The following is a 16,568-nucleotide window of genomic DNA, read 5'->3' on the forward strand; positions in this document are numbered from 1 at the left end:
TTAGACTTCTGGTACGATGTTGCGTAGAAACTGATTAGGGCTATGACTACCTTACTCACTTCCACCAGGTGAGATTGCATTCAAGGGCTAGCTTGTAGCGGAATAACACAAATAAAATTTACCCGCGACGCAGAAACGACGGGGGGTTATAAGTTTGACATGGTTGTGTGTGAGTGTGTGTATGTGTGTATGTGTATGTGTGTGTGTGTGTTTTTGTGTGTATTTTGCCCCGAGCCAGTGTAGTAGGCCGGTAATGGGTTGATAATATTGATGATGACGAGTTTATCTCTTATTGTGACATTAGTTACGCATATAATCATATGAATAAATAATAATATTAATAACGTCTAGTGTTCGTATCCTCCTTGCTCGACGATGAGATATCGAAAGTTTAAATACCACTAAGTTTAAAGATATTTCAAAATGTTAAAAATAAGTGACTACAACAATACTTTTATTGACGGCCGAGTGGCGCAGTGGGCAGCGACCCTGCTTTCTGAGTCCAAGGCCGTGGGTTCGATTCCCACAACTGGAGAGTGTTTGTGTGATGAACATGAATGTTTTTCAGTGTCTGGGTGTTTATCTGTATATTATAAGTATTTATGTGTATTATATTCATAAAAAAAATATTCATCAGCTATCTCAGTACCCATAACACAAGCTACGCTTACTTTGGGGCTAGATGGCGATGTGTGTATTGTCGTAGTATATTTATTATTTATTTATATTCTAATACATTAATTTACATGTATAATTTTTATGTTGTATTGTATTGCTACCTACAAATACTTTTATTATTTGTTTTTGTTAGTCATTCTTATCTCGCGAATAAAGTTGGTTTAATAATTGTAATTAAAGAATAGCAGAAAACCTAAAACAATAATATTAATTTTTTAATAACTAATAACTTATTTTTGTAAACGCAGTTCTAAGTAGCACGGCAAGTGCTAGTTAAACTTGCATAAAGTATTTTACAGTAATATCAAAATGTGCAAATCACATCGGATGAAATAAAACCAACTAGGTACTCAATTTGTTTATGAATTTATGTGAAATTGTTTTACTTTTTGTATTGTATCCTATTTTTTCTCTTTTTATTATTGTAGTGATATTCTGTGTAACATTTTTTATCCAATAAATTAGTTAACAAATTAGGTTATATTCCAAGCCAAAAATAATAAAAATAAAACTCTTACGTTAATACAAGACAAGCAAAATTTATATCGCAATAAATGGTTGGTTGGTAATGGTTTATGGGCATGGGACTGGATGGATTAACCTATCGTCGGCTAACTACATGGCACTCGATACTCCTAGGTTGTAGTCCACCATGCTGGCCTTTAATAACGTTGTGGGGAACCCTCAGGCAGGCAGGTTTCCTCACATCAAAGTTAATTGTAAAAATAATATTGTGATTATTACAACTGTTATTTGCTAAAATTAACAGTTGTTATAATATCGCACAAATTCCGTTTTCATTCACTAGTGGTACGGGTAGAGAACCGTGTTAGCCAATCAAAAAGGTATAAGGTGGTCGTTACCATTCTACAACAATCGAGGCAAAATAACGATGCGTTGTATATGTTTATTGAAATAATAATTTTTTTCTTAATTTTTCTATAATCCTTTCTTAAGGATATAGTGATTTTTCAAACTTACAATCTTAAAGATTAGATATCAATTGTTATATTTTTGGTTACTTTAAAGTTAAAATAAATGTATACGTTTACTTAATAATTAATGACTAGTTAGAGTAGAATAAGTAGAGCTTAACGCTTTTTTAATCTTATACTTATGTTGTCTATGACACTTGTCTGCGAAACCGTAAACCACTTTTAAGTAAACCACTGCCATCGTTTTTACTGAAAGCAACCAGATACAGCCCTAAAATCATATGCAAAACAAGATCACGTGAATCCTGTCACTTTATAAGTTACGCGTCGCGTAGTGCGGGTACTATGCACGTGTCGGTCTTTTATCTTCAATAGTGTTGTCATTATCATTATCAAACCATTATCGGCCCACTAGAGCGCACGGGTTTCCTCTCAGATTAGGTAGGTTTTATGCTGATGTCCACCACGCTGGCAAAGTAGAGGTTGGTAGATTTCACAAGTCTTTGACAACTCTTGGAAAATTCTTAGACATGCGAGTTTCCTCACAATGTTTTCCAAACTCGTTCCCCTCGAAAAGAAGGCCGAAATATTATCCACTATATTATCATGTCTCTTTCATACATAATTAGGATTTAAACTTTGTTACGCCCACTTTCCGGATAGAAAGTTACAATATATTGTAACAGAACAGTTCTACAGTAGGTATTATAAAACAAAACCGGTTGAATACTTAGTACAATTATTTATTATTACCTACTCGTTACCTATTTATTCTTTACTTAGATAACTGTCGAGTTTAAATACTTCACAATTTATTCTAGTATAGTAATGACACAATATAATAATTGTGTAAATATAATAACGTTTGTATTTCTAAATAAATAAGAACTGATACATCCAGGAAATTACTGTTTATTCTGTGAGTAAAGACTTGTGTAAGTTCACGGCAAATAATTATATGCACACAACATAAAATGTACAATAATTATTTGTTAACGGGTTTGACTAGGTACTTTCTGAGTTCTTTCCGAGACTGCGCTCTTTTAATAACTTATACAATTATTTATAAAAAAGATCTCCTAAGACTCTCTGCAATATTAGAATAGTTATCTTATTTGATAAGTAATAAGATACGAGAATTGTAATCAGTAAGTACATATCAGTAAAAAAAATTCTAGAAATCAATAAGGATCTTAAAGGAATAAAATGTTTGAAAATTTTCTTCTTTACAACAATAAAATATTTTTCTACATAAGTTCAATAGGCCTGTGTAATATTTAAATATTAGTATAGCTTAATTATTATACAGACTGCCACAGAAAACAACGAACATTTCCTGATTTTACAAATCAGGAAATGTTTACAAATGAAATTTTTTTGTTGGTATCAAGTCATTTGGTGAAGTTGGTCTATTCAAAGATAAATTCATGGTAGGTACATTTATAGTAAATTTTCACCTGTTTTAAAACGTAAACAATGTTTTACTTATTAAGTAATAAGTTTGGTAAAAAAAATATTTTAATTAAGAAAGGTACTTCATCGATATCTCTTTTTATTATATATAATTTATTTAATAACATTTAGTAACGTACGTAGTAGCTGCATCACACATTTCGTCAATGATGGGTGTGGCTGCTACCAGTGCCGAGCAAGACTCGCAAATATGAAAACCTTGATAACAGTTTAATTTTTGTCCCTTTTGGTAAAGATACTTTGGCATCAAGCTCTTCTCAAGAAATGTCAAAAAGGGTTAACGAGTCTTCCGGTTATTCTAGAGCTGGCCAAAGAATTAGTTTGGATGTTCTAAGGAGCAAGGCTGCCAGCATCTAAGGCACTTTACCTCGCTGCGGTGGTTTCGAAGACGTTTATTTAGATTTATTTTGGTACCTAGGTATTTTAACTTATTTTTGTTTATGAATATATGTTAAAATTGTATAACATTTTATTTTGTTGCACTCTGAGTGAACTCACAAATATAGCGATTTGGATTTTATCATATCTTAATATATATAAATCTCCTGTCACGATGTTTGTCCGCGATGGACTCCTAAACTACTAAACCGATTGTAAATTAAATTGGCACACCGTAAGCAGTCTGGTCCAACTTAAGAGATAGGATAGCTTAGATCTTTAAGTAAAGTCACAATTTTATTTTATTGCAAATTATTTGTCTATAATTAATTGACAGTCACATGTTATATGTATATACAACTATACTCATTTAAGGCTTAGCGATACTGAATACTTTAAAAACAAAATCAAACGCAGACGAAGTCGCGGGCAACAGCTATTACATTATAGTTATATATATTATTAAAATTTACATAACATGCTGTATTGTCGTATTAGGATAACTTTTTCCTGTAATGACAAAAATGTAAGATAAATAAATAAATAAATAAATAAATAAATAAATATTAGTAGTCCACCACGTTTGTTTATTGACTTGAACGCTATGATCTGAATCTTAGGATTTTTCACATCGAATAAGTAGTTTTCCGATTTGAAAAATTATTTCAGTATTGGATAACCCATTTATCAAGGAAGGCTTTATATCATCATGCTTAGACCAATAGGAGTTTCAAAATCGGGTTGTATTTACTTTTGAGAGCTTCGACAGCGTGCGCTGAGTAAACGGTTAAAGTTCCGATAAAAAGGTTCCCCTATAAAACGATCTGAAAAAAGTCAGCGACAGCATATGTCTATCTTTTAAGGTTAACTTATACCTAGATAAACGTAAAAAGTAAAACCTTAACCATTTTATGTAAAAAAAAAACTAAATAATTTAATAAGTAAGTATGGCAAATTATTTATGTAAAATTATAAAGTAACGACGGTGATAGCTTAGCAGCCATGATCAAAAGTACCTTGTTGTTCTCCTCACTCCTACGCCACTTTATAGTGGTAAGACAGTACTGGCCTTCCACAGTCATACCGTCGCCAGGCTCCTTGATACCGACGCACTCGTCGAAGTTGCCCAGATGGTAGGAAGAACCAAAGAGCAATCCCTGCGGAGATTTCGCCGATGCATCGAACACTGCAAAACAAAAAGTTTAATTTAGTACATCATCATTATAATAAGCAGTTTATTAAAATCCCACTACTGGGCACGGGCTTTCTCACTCATAGGAGAGAACTTACACACACATCCAACACGCACAATCCAACAAATATCCAACACTCACAAACCATGTGCTCTCCAAGGTCATCTTCCTTAACCATCGCAATACAACGGCAATTTCCTAAGTACGATCGTACTAGGAATTATATAGGAATCAAACCCACTTCCTCGCGATTAGTCGAAGATGCCAACAAATAGATCAACGATCAGTATTTTATATTCATAATATGGAACCAAAAATTCCGATAACAAACAAGGTTTAGCAACTGTGCCGATAGATGGCGATGCTCGAGATTTAAACGGCAGCTTCAGAAGTCCTCGTGACAAGTATCTTAATAGATGTACCTAAATACAAAAATATGATCAAGTAGTACTGGTACGAACCAGGAAGCGATAAACCATGGAGCTTTTTATTATCATCATCATATCCACCCATTACTGGACCCACTACAGAGGTAGGGTCCTCTCACAATGAGAAGGGGTAAAGGCCGTAGTCAACCACGCCGGCACGCGCTGATGGTAGGACTCTCAGGCGTAGCAAGGCGTTTTATTAATATATCTTTTTTACAATCAAAAACAGTATAAAGTCCAACCATTCTTTTTTACATGTAATCAAACATTAATTATAATAATTAAAAAAAATACGAACAGCTTCATTTTCTGAGTAATATTTTCTTATATTCAGAGCCCGGATACAGAACTCTCATACAAAGTCAGTTGTATCAGTGACAGAATGATAATTTAACCTATGCTTGGATCAACTAAAGCATTAATTATTTTGCCAAATGCTAACTAAGGTGAACTATTATATGATACTTAATTAATTAATTAATCAAACCTTTCATAAATAATTCAACATTTTAGGGAAGCTTTGTTGATACGACCGACCCTCCAAAACATTGTTTGTTTAAATTAATTTACATTTACTTTATCGGTCATCGAACAATGAATCTGTTTGAGTTGGAACCGCTGACTTTTACAATTAATTTGAATTATGAGGTTAAATCGTTTGACATAATTTGCATAATTATTATTGAATACCCAATTAGTTGAGTTGACAATAATTTCGTCTATATGCCTATTTACTATATACAGTTTAATTGCCTGATTAATGCAAACTAATTAATAATTCAATTCTACTGTTAGCAAATAAGCCCGCCAACTCGTATTGCAGTAGCGCGGTGAGCGGTAGCTCTATATTGGCTGTGGACCATATGGCCCAAATTTGAAATAGGTAACCAAGATAACTATAAGACATTAATAGTTCATATGAGTACAATAGACCATTGACTGCCTTGATTGGCTGGTAGTTAGCGTGTCTACGGTTTATATTGTGGAACCGGTTATAGCCCAGTAGATAGGAGTCGGACTTCACTTTCGGCGGCCGAGTTCGAATCCCAGCACGCACCTCTATCTTATCCAAGTTACGAGTATGTGCGTTTTATAAGCAATATATATCACTTGCTTCGTTGGTGAAGGAAAACATCGAGAAGGAACCTGCATGCCTGAGAGTTCTACATTATGTTCTCAAAGGTGAGTGGAGACCACCATGCCGGCGTTAACCCCGTCTCATTGTGGGAGGTGACCCGTGCCCTGTAGTGAGCTTGAGAGATATCGGGTTGATATGATGATGATAAGAAATAAGTATATATTTATTCAGACGATGCATTAAGTTTTAGTATTTAATTTTTAATCGATATTCATACGCTCTTAAATTAATAGGTAGTGGAAGAGCTTTTTGTGACTGGTATGTAGAGTGTGGTTGCCCGTGTGTGTGACAATTGCATGACTCAGGACATGTAAAGACATGTCAAAGTCAAAGTCAAAAATATCTTTATTGAAGAATAGGTAGCACTTTTGATGCGTACATAAGAATTACACGGTAGTGAGATGATGGCGATAACCACATTCGTAAACTTAAAACTAAAGCTACGAGGGTTCCAAATGCGTCCTGGTCTAAGAAGTAGCACAACAAACTTAGCCGGGTGTTTTTTTTTGTTATCGTCATCTCACAATGTCATTTAAAATTATTAGAAGAGCAACCTGGTCACTTCACAGGGCATGCAATGCTTCTTGCATGCAGTGGCGGTACTACCATACAAGCCGAAAAGCCGGGCTTGCGTTACAATAAATATCTCTTTTAAACTTTTCTCGACTATTCCGAAATGACATTAAAAAAATAATTAAAACTTAATAGCAATGAGGATATAAATACAATGTTTTAACTTTTGCTTAATGATGTATATACTCTTTGTCTACTTTACTGCAAGTACTACGTTACTCTGGCAGGTAGTCTCTGTGGTAGCAACCAGCCGTACGGCGCGGCGCCGCGTCGAACTATCACTATCGCGCTCTTCGCGTGTCTTCGTACGCGATCGGAGGCCCCGCTTTGTCTCGCTCACACTCATTTGCTTATACGGGGCTTTTATTTTACTGCTCTCTCTCATAGAAATTTCAATGTATTTAGCAGAGACAATCTAGATTATTTAATAATTTAGTATGGAGATCAAATGCCAGATTGCGAGTTGAAGTTAGTGAAGATGACCAGCGAGCGAATTGAAACAACTTCACGCGTGTTATTGTTTGCGTTTCATCTAGTTGACACTTGACAGGTTCATTATTATTGATTAGTAACTACTTAGGATTTTATTATTGTTTTTTTGAGTAGCATTTTACTGGTTTGTTTTCTTAAAAAATATAGTAAATATTGTTAAATATGAGCTCAATTTGTGTGCAAATTGTTTCTGTGGCGAAATCAAAAAATAATTGATTGGCGAACAACAGGTAAATTTTTGCATATTTTTTTTCTAATGAAAATAATAGTTGGAACGCGGCTAGTTACGACATAAATTACCAGGCATCACAAGAATTAAAGAGAGCAGAACTCAAAGAAACACTTGGGATTACTATGATTACTTTTTAATTTTGGCAAACATTGCATAGAAACTTCTTTATCATAATTCGCGTGCTGACCCTAACCGTAGTGTTTTTCAAAGATTTGTTGATATGGTTTGTCATTTAGCACAACAAGAATGGTGAGATCATGACGTGTTAAATTTGTCCTTTAGGTAACTCAAATTCAAAACCCTAGGAACGCCACTGCTTGCATGCCCTGTGAAGTGTTGTTCTGTTTATAGACAATGGTTACCATCCGGTTTCCCATCTGTTTGGTCCGACAAGCATTACTATAAAAAAGAAACAGAAATTAGTTTGTTTACAACAGGTGCGAGTTAAGCGGCCTTCAATGAAATTGCGGAAAACGTCCCAGAACCTTTGAACAAACTCATGAATATTGTTTTCCTTTAACATTGATGTGACGTGTTTAACGACTCACCTGTCAATTTACCAGAAAAATCGTTATGACTTTATCAGAAATCGTTAATCAGTTTGATTAATCGTTGTCACATTATTATAATCATCAACGCATTATAATAATTATATAAAATAAGATGATAAACGTGCATAACGTTTATATTATTTTAGAATTCCCAAACAAATTCTAGGAATTTCAGATTATTTTAACAGAAATGACGATCTATTCGTTGGTCGTGACAAGCAAAAAATTAAGACAGCAATTTGAAAAAAAAAAAATATTGTAAATACTAACGATATAAAAATATATTTTTAGGCCTAGTATTGAAAGGTACACTATAAGCATCAAAAGTGCCACCTATGGGCCTACTTGAATAAAGATAATATTTTTGACTTTGACTTTGAGGGCAAGTATGTCAATACATCCTATTGACTTAGCGGGTAAGTAATGTTGGAGAGTTTATGATCATTTGAATAAGGAACATCGCGCACGGTGTATCTGAACAAAATCTGTTCATTCTAATATTACTATCTCGCTCTAACGTATGATGGCGTCCCTGGCACTCATCAGAGCCTGAGAAGAGCGAACTATAGAGTTAAGATTGTAAAAAAAACTCTCCAAAACTTGATTTTATTGACTTGCGAGGTGTGAAAAGTAGAGTATTCAACAGCCTCCGTTTTGCTTTAACGTAAGCCATTGCTTTACCCCTTGTTGAACAATTTACTGTATCATATCTTATGTTTGGATAATTGGCGTACTTTATTTATCAAAACTGCGGGTAGCAAAATCCTCAATACCGTCCCGCGTACGAGAGTAATTCAAAAAGAGAACAGTCTGACTAGCCTCAGAATTGCGCGCTACAGTTGTTTGATGTTCAGGACAGGAATAGATCCTTAAGGATCTATATGGTTAACCATATACAACCTACTCAGTCGGATCTATTTCTTAATAGACAATCTATCTTAGAATAAAATGTAGGTCGATGGTGTGGGCACATAAACAAACGTTATGTTTTAATTTATACTTTTAAAAATTTTATAATTATTTAAATTTTAATTCACAATAATCTTATCAATTAATTCCTCATGTATTAAGCTTCATATATTTTGATTATTTTTTAATCGATATTGAATTGTAAGCTATTTAATACTTCAGTCTACCATCCGTAGTGCACGCACAATTTGTTTTTTTATATAACAGATCTGTATGTTCAAAATAATGCAACAGATTTCGAGTACAATTCTAGTACCTAAATTACTGTTTTGATATTATCTAGGACCATGACCGTTTTTCTATTGGTATAGTAATCCGTGACCCCATTTAACCTCTAAGTATGTTGTTATGGTTGTCACAGCGTATATTTTGTACAGTTATCATTGTTTTTGTGCCTTTAAAATCATTCATTCATACATTTATATACTTGCTTTCATGAACATTAATAGATAGACATAAACATAAGAGACCACAGAATTAAGAACATACAGAAACCGTGTACCTACACCACTAATTTTGAGGCATCAAAAACCACTCCACTTTAGTGTTTTTCTCGGTTAGTTATTCATTTAGCAGTTGACAATAATGGTTGGGGAAAAAGTTTCTTCGCATTTATCTAGAGTATGCAGGTACCATTTTGTTTGATAACTTTTTGCCATCATTTAGATAGGGGCATAATCCCATTGCTATAGAAATGTTGGGGCTTCTGATTAAAAATCCGCGATAAGTAGTTTTGGCAGTCCTCTCGTGATGTTAAACTGAGTCTAAAGAATTCTGGAAAGACCGAAACAGGTGGAAATCTGAAGATGCAAGTTCAAGACTAAATGACGGATGCATTAATACCTCCCAGCCAAACTCTCTTACTTTTTGCTGAGTGGCTAAAGATGTGTGAGGTCTAGCGTTATCATGATGAAATCCCACACCCCTTCTGTTGATTAATTCCGGTCGCTTTCTCTCAACTTCTTGCTTTAATCTCATCAGTTGTTCGCAGTAGAGTTCAGAATCGATGGTCCTGCCTGGTGGTAATAGATCATAATGAATAACGGCCTTCCAATCCCACCACAGAAACAGCATCACGTTGTTGCGAGTTAACCCGGTTTCACCACAGTCTGTGAAGCCTGACCGGCCTTTGACCACAACCTTTTTCGCACTTAGTTATCAGCTTCTTCAAAAATGGTTCGGTTTCATTACTTCGTAATAAAGAATCACAAATGAGTACAAGATTCATTAGGTTTCTTTCAGTGAGCTCATGAGGTACCCAAATATCCAGCTTTCATCTGCTTTAGCTTTATTATTATTATATTTTAAATTAAATCAAATTATTCTATGGGACTATTGCCTGAAAATAAAGAATTATTATTATTTTGGTTTTAGCATATTTTTGCTAGCAACCGTCTATCCAACGTCAAACCTACTTGGCATTTTTCCCGTATTATGAATTCTTTAAAACCCTATTTGTTACGTACGATACGTTTTAAACAGTATACCCCATCCTTTCGTTTGCTTTCTTAGTTTTCCTAATCCTAAGGTTGCCTGGTCGCTACTTAGCGATAAGGCTGCCTTTTGTATCCTACTACATTTTTTAATTGTTTATCTTTTTTTTTTGTTTTTCTGAATCATGTAGTGTACAAATAAAGAGTATAAATAAATATGTATTTGCATATCAGAAGTCCTTGTATATAGTTATCGGAAACATGACCGGCAGAAGCTATTTATTTGCATAGTATTTGGTATATTGTCTTTGTAAATAAATTGGTCAGTACGCCGTCGAATACAAATACACTTTAAGTGGCCATAAAAATGTATAGTGTGGAAAACGTGGCATATATTCCTTGCCGTCGCCGCGTATCGTGGTACACCAGTTTATACAAGGCTTAATTTTATGTATGTGCTTTTAACTGCGACTTATGTGAGTCGTAAAGTTATATTTTACTAATATTTTCCAGTTTTAATCTTATATTTCTTTAAAATAATTTACGGTGACTGTAACACACATTTTATATTAGAGCAAAATAGTAGGGAGAATCTTCGTAACTTGTAGTGCAATTTCAGGCGTTACTTTTTATATATTTTTATTTATAAGTATTGCTAGGTTCGTTTAGATATAGATTTTTTACCACCGTCATCCCACATAAATAATTATTATTTTAAAAACTTTTATTAATTTTAGAATGTTACTTTTATTTATATTCACTAGGTCAAGAATTTTATTAGATTATTAGATGTTCAGTTGGCTGATTTTACTGAAACCAACCAATTGCGTTGATGCAGGAAAACATCGACCAATCACAACCCGCCGTGGCGGTGGGGTGATTGGTCGACGGAAAGGCATCGACGTGGCTGTCGTGAGGATTCGGGCAGTAGATGAGAAGGTGGAAAGACGTGAAAACTAAAATTGTGGAATACTAAGAAAAAGTAAAATTATAATTAAATACTATAAAGAAGAAAGTTGTCTTATTTTCACTGACCTCCTTTAGTATTATGTTGTTAAAGTGGCAAATATATGTTTGCTATGTACTCGTGTATTTGGGTACAAATATTTTGGTATAATTTAGTCTGTTTGCTTCGTTGCATTGATGAGATTGTAACCAAGGACAAGCTGGAGGGAAAGGATTGTAAATTACACAGAACTCCGAATAGTTAGAGGTGCATGCCAGTGTTGAACTCGGTCACCAAAAATTTAAAATTCATTTATTTCAAGTAAGCCTACTTTAAAAGCGTCAAGTCAGTCTGTTTGCAGTGACTCTACCATCGGTTAGGAAGTCAGATTCTACCTAGAAGAGCCGGCAAGAAACGAACCACTAACCACTAGGGTATCTATGTAAAGCTTATAGATACCCTAGTGGTATCTATATATAGCTTATAGATACCCTAGTGGTTATAGATACCTTAGCTCGTAGCGACGCGCCTGATGTGACTTCGTTGGGGGCTGACCTACGCTGTGTTAACCGGTGCGGGGTCGCCATTCCAGCACCTTAAGACCCCAACGTGAACGATCTTCTCATTTCTGTTTTGATCATGAAGAGATACTCCTAGCATAGCTCTCTCCATCGTCCGCTGAATGACTCTGAGCCTCTGAGCCTGATAGACATAATATAGAAACGGAAACTTGATATCAGTGGTGATAACCCAATAGAATTTTTCCTTATTTCGGGAAATTTGCTACTTTTAACGGGTACATGGTAAAGCGTTGTTTATAAGGGTAATAATACCCTTCGATTCGGGGGACGATCGGCAGCTCGCGTCCGTAGGAGCCACCACCTCATCCTGAGGCCCACCCTACACGTGTCCCCTGGGTGGTGCTAAACGAGCAGCCAAGCTACGGGCCTCGCCTGTAGGAGGAGTAAACCTCAACGCTCAAAAATCCCTGCCCAGTGATCACTCCCAACACTGGCCAGGATCCAAAACCTTGCTCCCATGATCCACTCTATTTCCCAAACACCTAAAACCTTATTCCTCGTACCACTCTATCCCCATCACAAGCAAACACTCACTCAACACAATCACACACAAACACCTCACAAACAACACAAATCGTAGAAAACCATGGAAGCGGATCCGAAAGATACACTACCCCAGGAGGGTACCGGACCCAGAGATGGGACCGGAGAATCCCTCTCTGCAACTCGAGCTCCTGTCGCGGACGGAACTCGGGCTGCAGGCTGCCCCTCGTATTCTGGGGGGGGCACAGACCCGCCCTGTGCTATGCACAACATCAAACGACCAAACGCTTTCCCATTACGGACAACGACCCCACACGACACAAGACAGACCCCCAGCCATGTCAACCGGACCCCGATACCCGCGCCCACCCGAACCACCCAACCGACCGCTTCCAAAGAGATCAATATGGCCTCTCTTGCTGCTGCGATACCTCATCCACCTGCTCCCGAGAGCGTTTGGACAGAGGTAGTCCGCAGACAAAAGCGAAAGAGGCCTAAGAAAAAGAAAACAGACAGACGGACTGACACACCCCAAACCCAAACCACGCAGACTGACGAGCAGACGATGGAACCCGGTAGGAACACGCACGCGGAAGTCCATCACCAGACTAGAGGCTTGTACGGACAAAGTGGGGAAGGGAGACAGCCACATCAAGGCCGTCAACCACCCGCGGCGACTGTCGTCTCTGGACAGGGCACGGACGCATCTGCGGGCGTGTCCCGACCGGAATCCAATCGTGACTTGCCCCAAAAACCAACATCGACCAACACTCCTGCTCAACGCCGGACACACCCTGTCGCCCACCGGTCGAATGCGTACTGGAGAGGGCGGAGCAGTGGTGAGACCGGTGACATGAGTGGGAACCCCGGAACGTCAACAAGCCAGTCCCTGAAAAGGGATAGGCTTGACGACACCATCTCGCCCCGGGGAGAATACAAAAGACCACGGACAGACAGACAAACGCGCACAAGGGACTCTTACGCGAGAGTGACCCAACCACACCTAAGTGTGGCCGTCACCCTAGTGCCCAGAAGCGACATGACCCAACCAGAGGCAAATAGCGTCCAGGGTCAAATCCAAAAAGAGATCCTCGCTATCTGCCTCAGAAAACCAGCGCCAGGAACGACACCATATGCCCCATCCTTTGTAGGGAAAGCTTTTCTCAACGAAGGAGTGCTGAAACTGTGGTGTTACGACGACAAAGCCCTCTCTTGGCTCCAAGAAATCGTACCTCGATTGAAGTCGCCAAGGGAGGGCACGGGGCTCACGCTCATAAGGCAGGCCGACATACCAGTGCGGATTAGGTCAGCACTATACGTGCCTGACTTCACGGAGGAGATAGCAATACTCCAACAAATGCTGTCCCTCCAAAACCCCTGGTACAAGGTCTCGTCGTGGACCCTGTACACATATAAAAGAACAAACAGCAACCCTCCGGGAGTGTTTCTAGTCCTAGGAATACCCACGGAGCAGGTCGAAGACATCCTGGCCAAGGGAAGGAGAGTCTCTTACTCCACCGGATCTATCTATATCCGGTTCTTCGACGGCGAAGGACTCAGCGACGTACCGCCTAAGAAGACCCCGGAGCCAGAAACGAAAAATGACACAGCGACAACAAACCTCAAAGCCACTGCGCCCGGACCCTCCGTTGAAAACGCCTCCGAGGATATCGACGCGATAGAAATGGAGACCGGGACAAACCACCCATCAAACATGACACCATGGGAGGGGGTGGCCGAGACTGAGACTGACGATGACGAGAACGCAAACGAGGCGAGGATACAAGAGTTGCTAAAAGGATGGGCCCCTGAGGCCGACCTTTAAACAACAACTCCAATCCATTATAATACACCACGTACGACAACATAAAGATAATACAAACCAACCTCCAGCACAAACAACTAGCAACGGCCACACTACGAGGACAGCTGGAGGTTGAGACCGATACCATCGCCCTAATCCAAGAGCCGTGGGTAAGGGCCCAAAACATATGCGGTTTCGGCAGCTGTAATGGTAAGTTGTACTACAACAGCCCGCAGGAACAACCTAGAACATGTATATACATACCTCGCTGTTTAACAGCGACACTACTAACACATTACTGTTACAGAGATCTAACGGCAGTAAGAATACAGAACGGAACAAAACAAGGGACAGTTGCAGCGGCCAGACCACTTGTCCTGGCTTCGCTGTACCTACCCATAGAAGGCGAAATACCTACAAAAGAGGTGATGGACCTTATAAAACAATGTGAAGAAGACGACACCGATCTGATTATCTCGGTCGACAGCAACGCACACCACATCCTATGGGGAAGTAAAACAAACAACAAAAGAGGTGAGCAACTAGTTTCATACTTGCTAACCACTAACCTAAACATTCTTAACAAAGGTTCAGAACCGACTTTTGTTTCAAGTAGATACCAGACGATTATTGATCTTACTCTAGCGTCAAACAACATATCAGACCAAATAAAAAACTGGCACGTGTGCGAAGAGCTCACACTCTCCGACCATAGGCGAATAAGTTTTGAACTGGATCTGATTAAACCGCAAGAAACTCCTGGAAGAAATCCCAGAAAAACAAACAGAGAGAAATACAAAACTCTTATAAAGGGAGACACAATGTACAACAACAAACCCAAAATAAAGGGAACGATGCAAATAGACCAAAATGTAGAACAAATAACAAAACACATAACAACATGCTACGAAAAAGCATGCCCACTAAGAATACAAAAAACAAAACATGCACCAAAACACAGTTGGTGGGGCCCCGACCTGGAGAGAAAAAGACAAAGGTTAAGGCACCTTTTCAACAGAGCAAAGAACACCAGGAAAGACGCAGATTGGGACAAGTTCAAAGAGGCTCAATCTCAATACAAAAAACTTGTGCAACAGAAAACTGTCAAATCCTGGCAACATTTCTGCACGAGCATAGAAAACTACGATAATGCAAACCGCATAAGGAAAATCCTGTCAAGGGACAATATCCGCACCATCGGATCTTTAAAGAAACAAGACGGGAACTACACTAAAAACGACAAAGAAGTGAGTGAGACACTTATCGAAACCCACTTCCCAGGCTGTAAGATTGTCGACAAACCAGTGTGGGAAGAAAACAACACGACACCAACAAAAGCAGACTGGGAAATAGCAAACAACATTGTGACATATGAAAGGGTCCGTTGGGCTATCGAATCCTTTCACCCTTTCAAATCTGCAGGTACAGATCACATTTTCCCCGCCCTCCTACAATGGGGCAAAGAACAACTCATACCATGGCTAGCAGAAATCTTTAGAGCATGCTTAGCACATAGATACATACCGCTAACATGGAGGGAGGTAAAAGTAGTATTCTTACCCAAACCAGGTAAAAGCGACTACACACAACCCAAATCATTCAGACCTATTAGCCTAACATCTTTTCTACTAAAAACCCTAGAAAGACTCGGAGATAGATACCTCCGGGACGGAACCCTGAAGCACATACCTATAAACCAAAATCAACACGCTTACTGCACGGGTAAATCAACAGAAACCGCTCTGCACTCTGTTGTAAGCAAAATAGAACACGACCTGGAAAACAAACTCTCGACTCTCGGGGCTTTTATAGACATAGAAGGAGCTTTCGACAAAACAACATTCAAGAGCATAGACTTAGCTCTTGCGAGACATAAAGTACCGGACACACTAAGAGCTTGGATTAGAGCCCTACTAGAATTTAGGGTCATCCAACTGGACTTTAATGGAACAACCAAGGGTATTGTAGCTAAAGGGTGCCCACAAGGAGGGGTCCTTTCCCCCATCCTATGGAACCTGGTAGTTGACGACCTAATAACAAAAATGAACAAAAACGGTTTCCTCACCATAGGATATGCCGATGACATCACCATCCTCATAAGTGGAAAGCAAGAAAACACCCTGAATTCAATAATGCAAAACGCACTGAAACTGCTAGAACAGTGGTGCAGGGAAAATGAACTTACGGTTAACCCGAAAAAGACAGAACTCGTATTATTTACCAACAAAAGGAAACCACAATTTCCAAAAACACCAACACTGTTTAAAACAAGCCTAAAACT

General features: G+C 38.2%; 2 protein-coding genes across 2 annotated transcripts in view; one reads left to right on the plus strand and one right to left on the minus strand.

The window, feature by feature from the left end:
• The window catches only part of LOC120624159 (nose resistant to fluoxetine protein 6-like), a 73,682-nt gene that overhangs the window by 23,271 nt on the left and 33,843 nt on the right, over positions 1-16,568 (minus strand). Inside the window, exon 2 of the mRNA XM_039890534.1 lies at positions 4,481-4,650. Coding sequence (XP_039746468.1) covers positions 4,481-4,650 — 170 coding nt within the window. The remainder of the gene's footprint in view (positions 1-4,480; positions 4,651-16,568) is intronic.
• LOC120624160 lies at positions 12,277-15,976 on the plus strand. The gene is made up of 2 exons (XM_039890535.1): positions 12,277-14,497; positions 14,595-15,976. The coding sequence occupies exon 1, from the start codon at positions 12,587-12,589 to the stop codon at positions 14,306-14,308; it is 1,722 nt and encodes a 573-aa protein (XP_039746469.1). The 5' UTR covers positions 12,277-12,586; the 3' UTR covers positions 14,309-14,497; positions 14,595-15,976.

Source organism: Pararge aegeria, chromosome 5, assembly GCF_905163445.1.
Source record: "Pararge aegeria chromosome 5, ilParAegt1.1, whole genome shotgun sequence".
NCBI lineage: Eukaryota > Metazoa > Arthropoda > Insecta > Lepidoptera > Nymphalidae > Pararge > Pararge aegeria.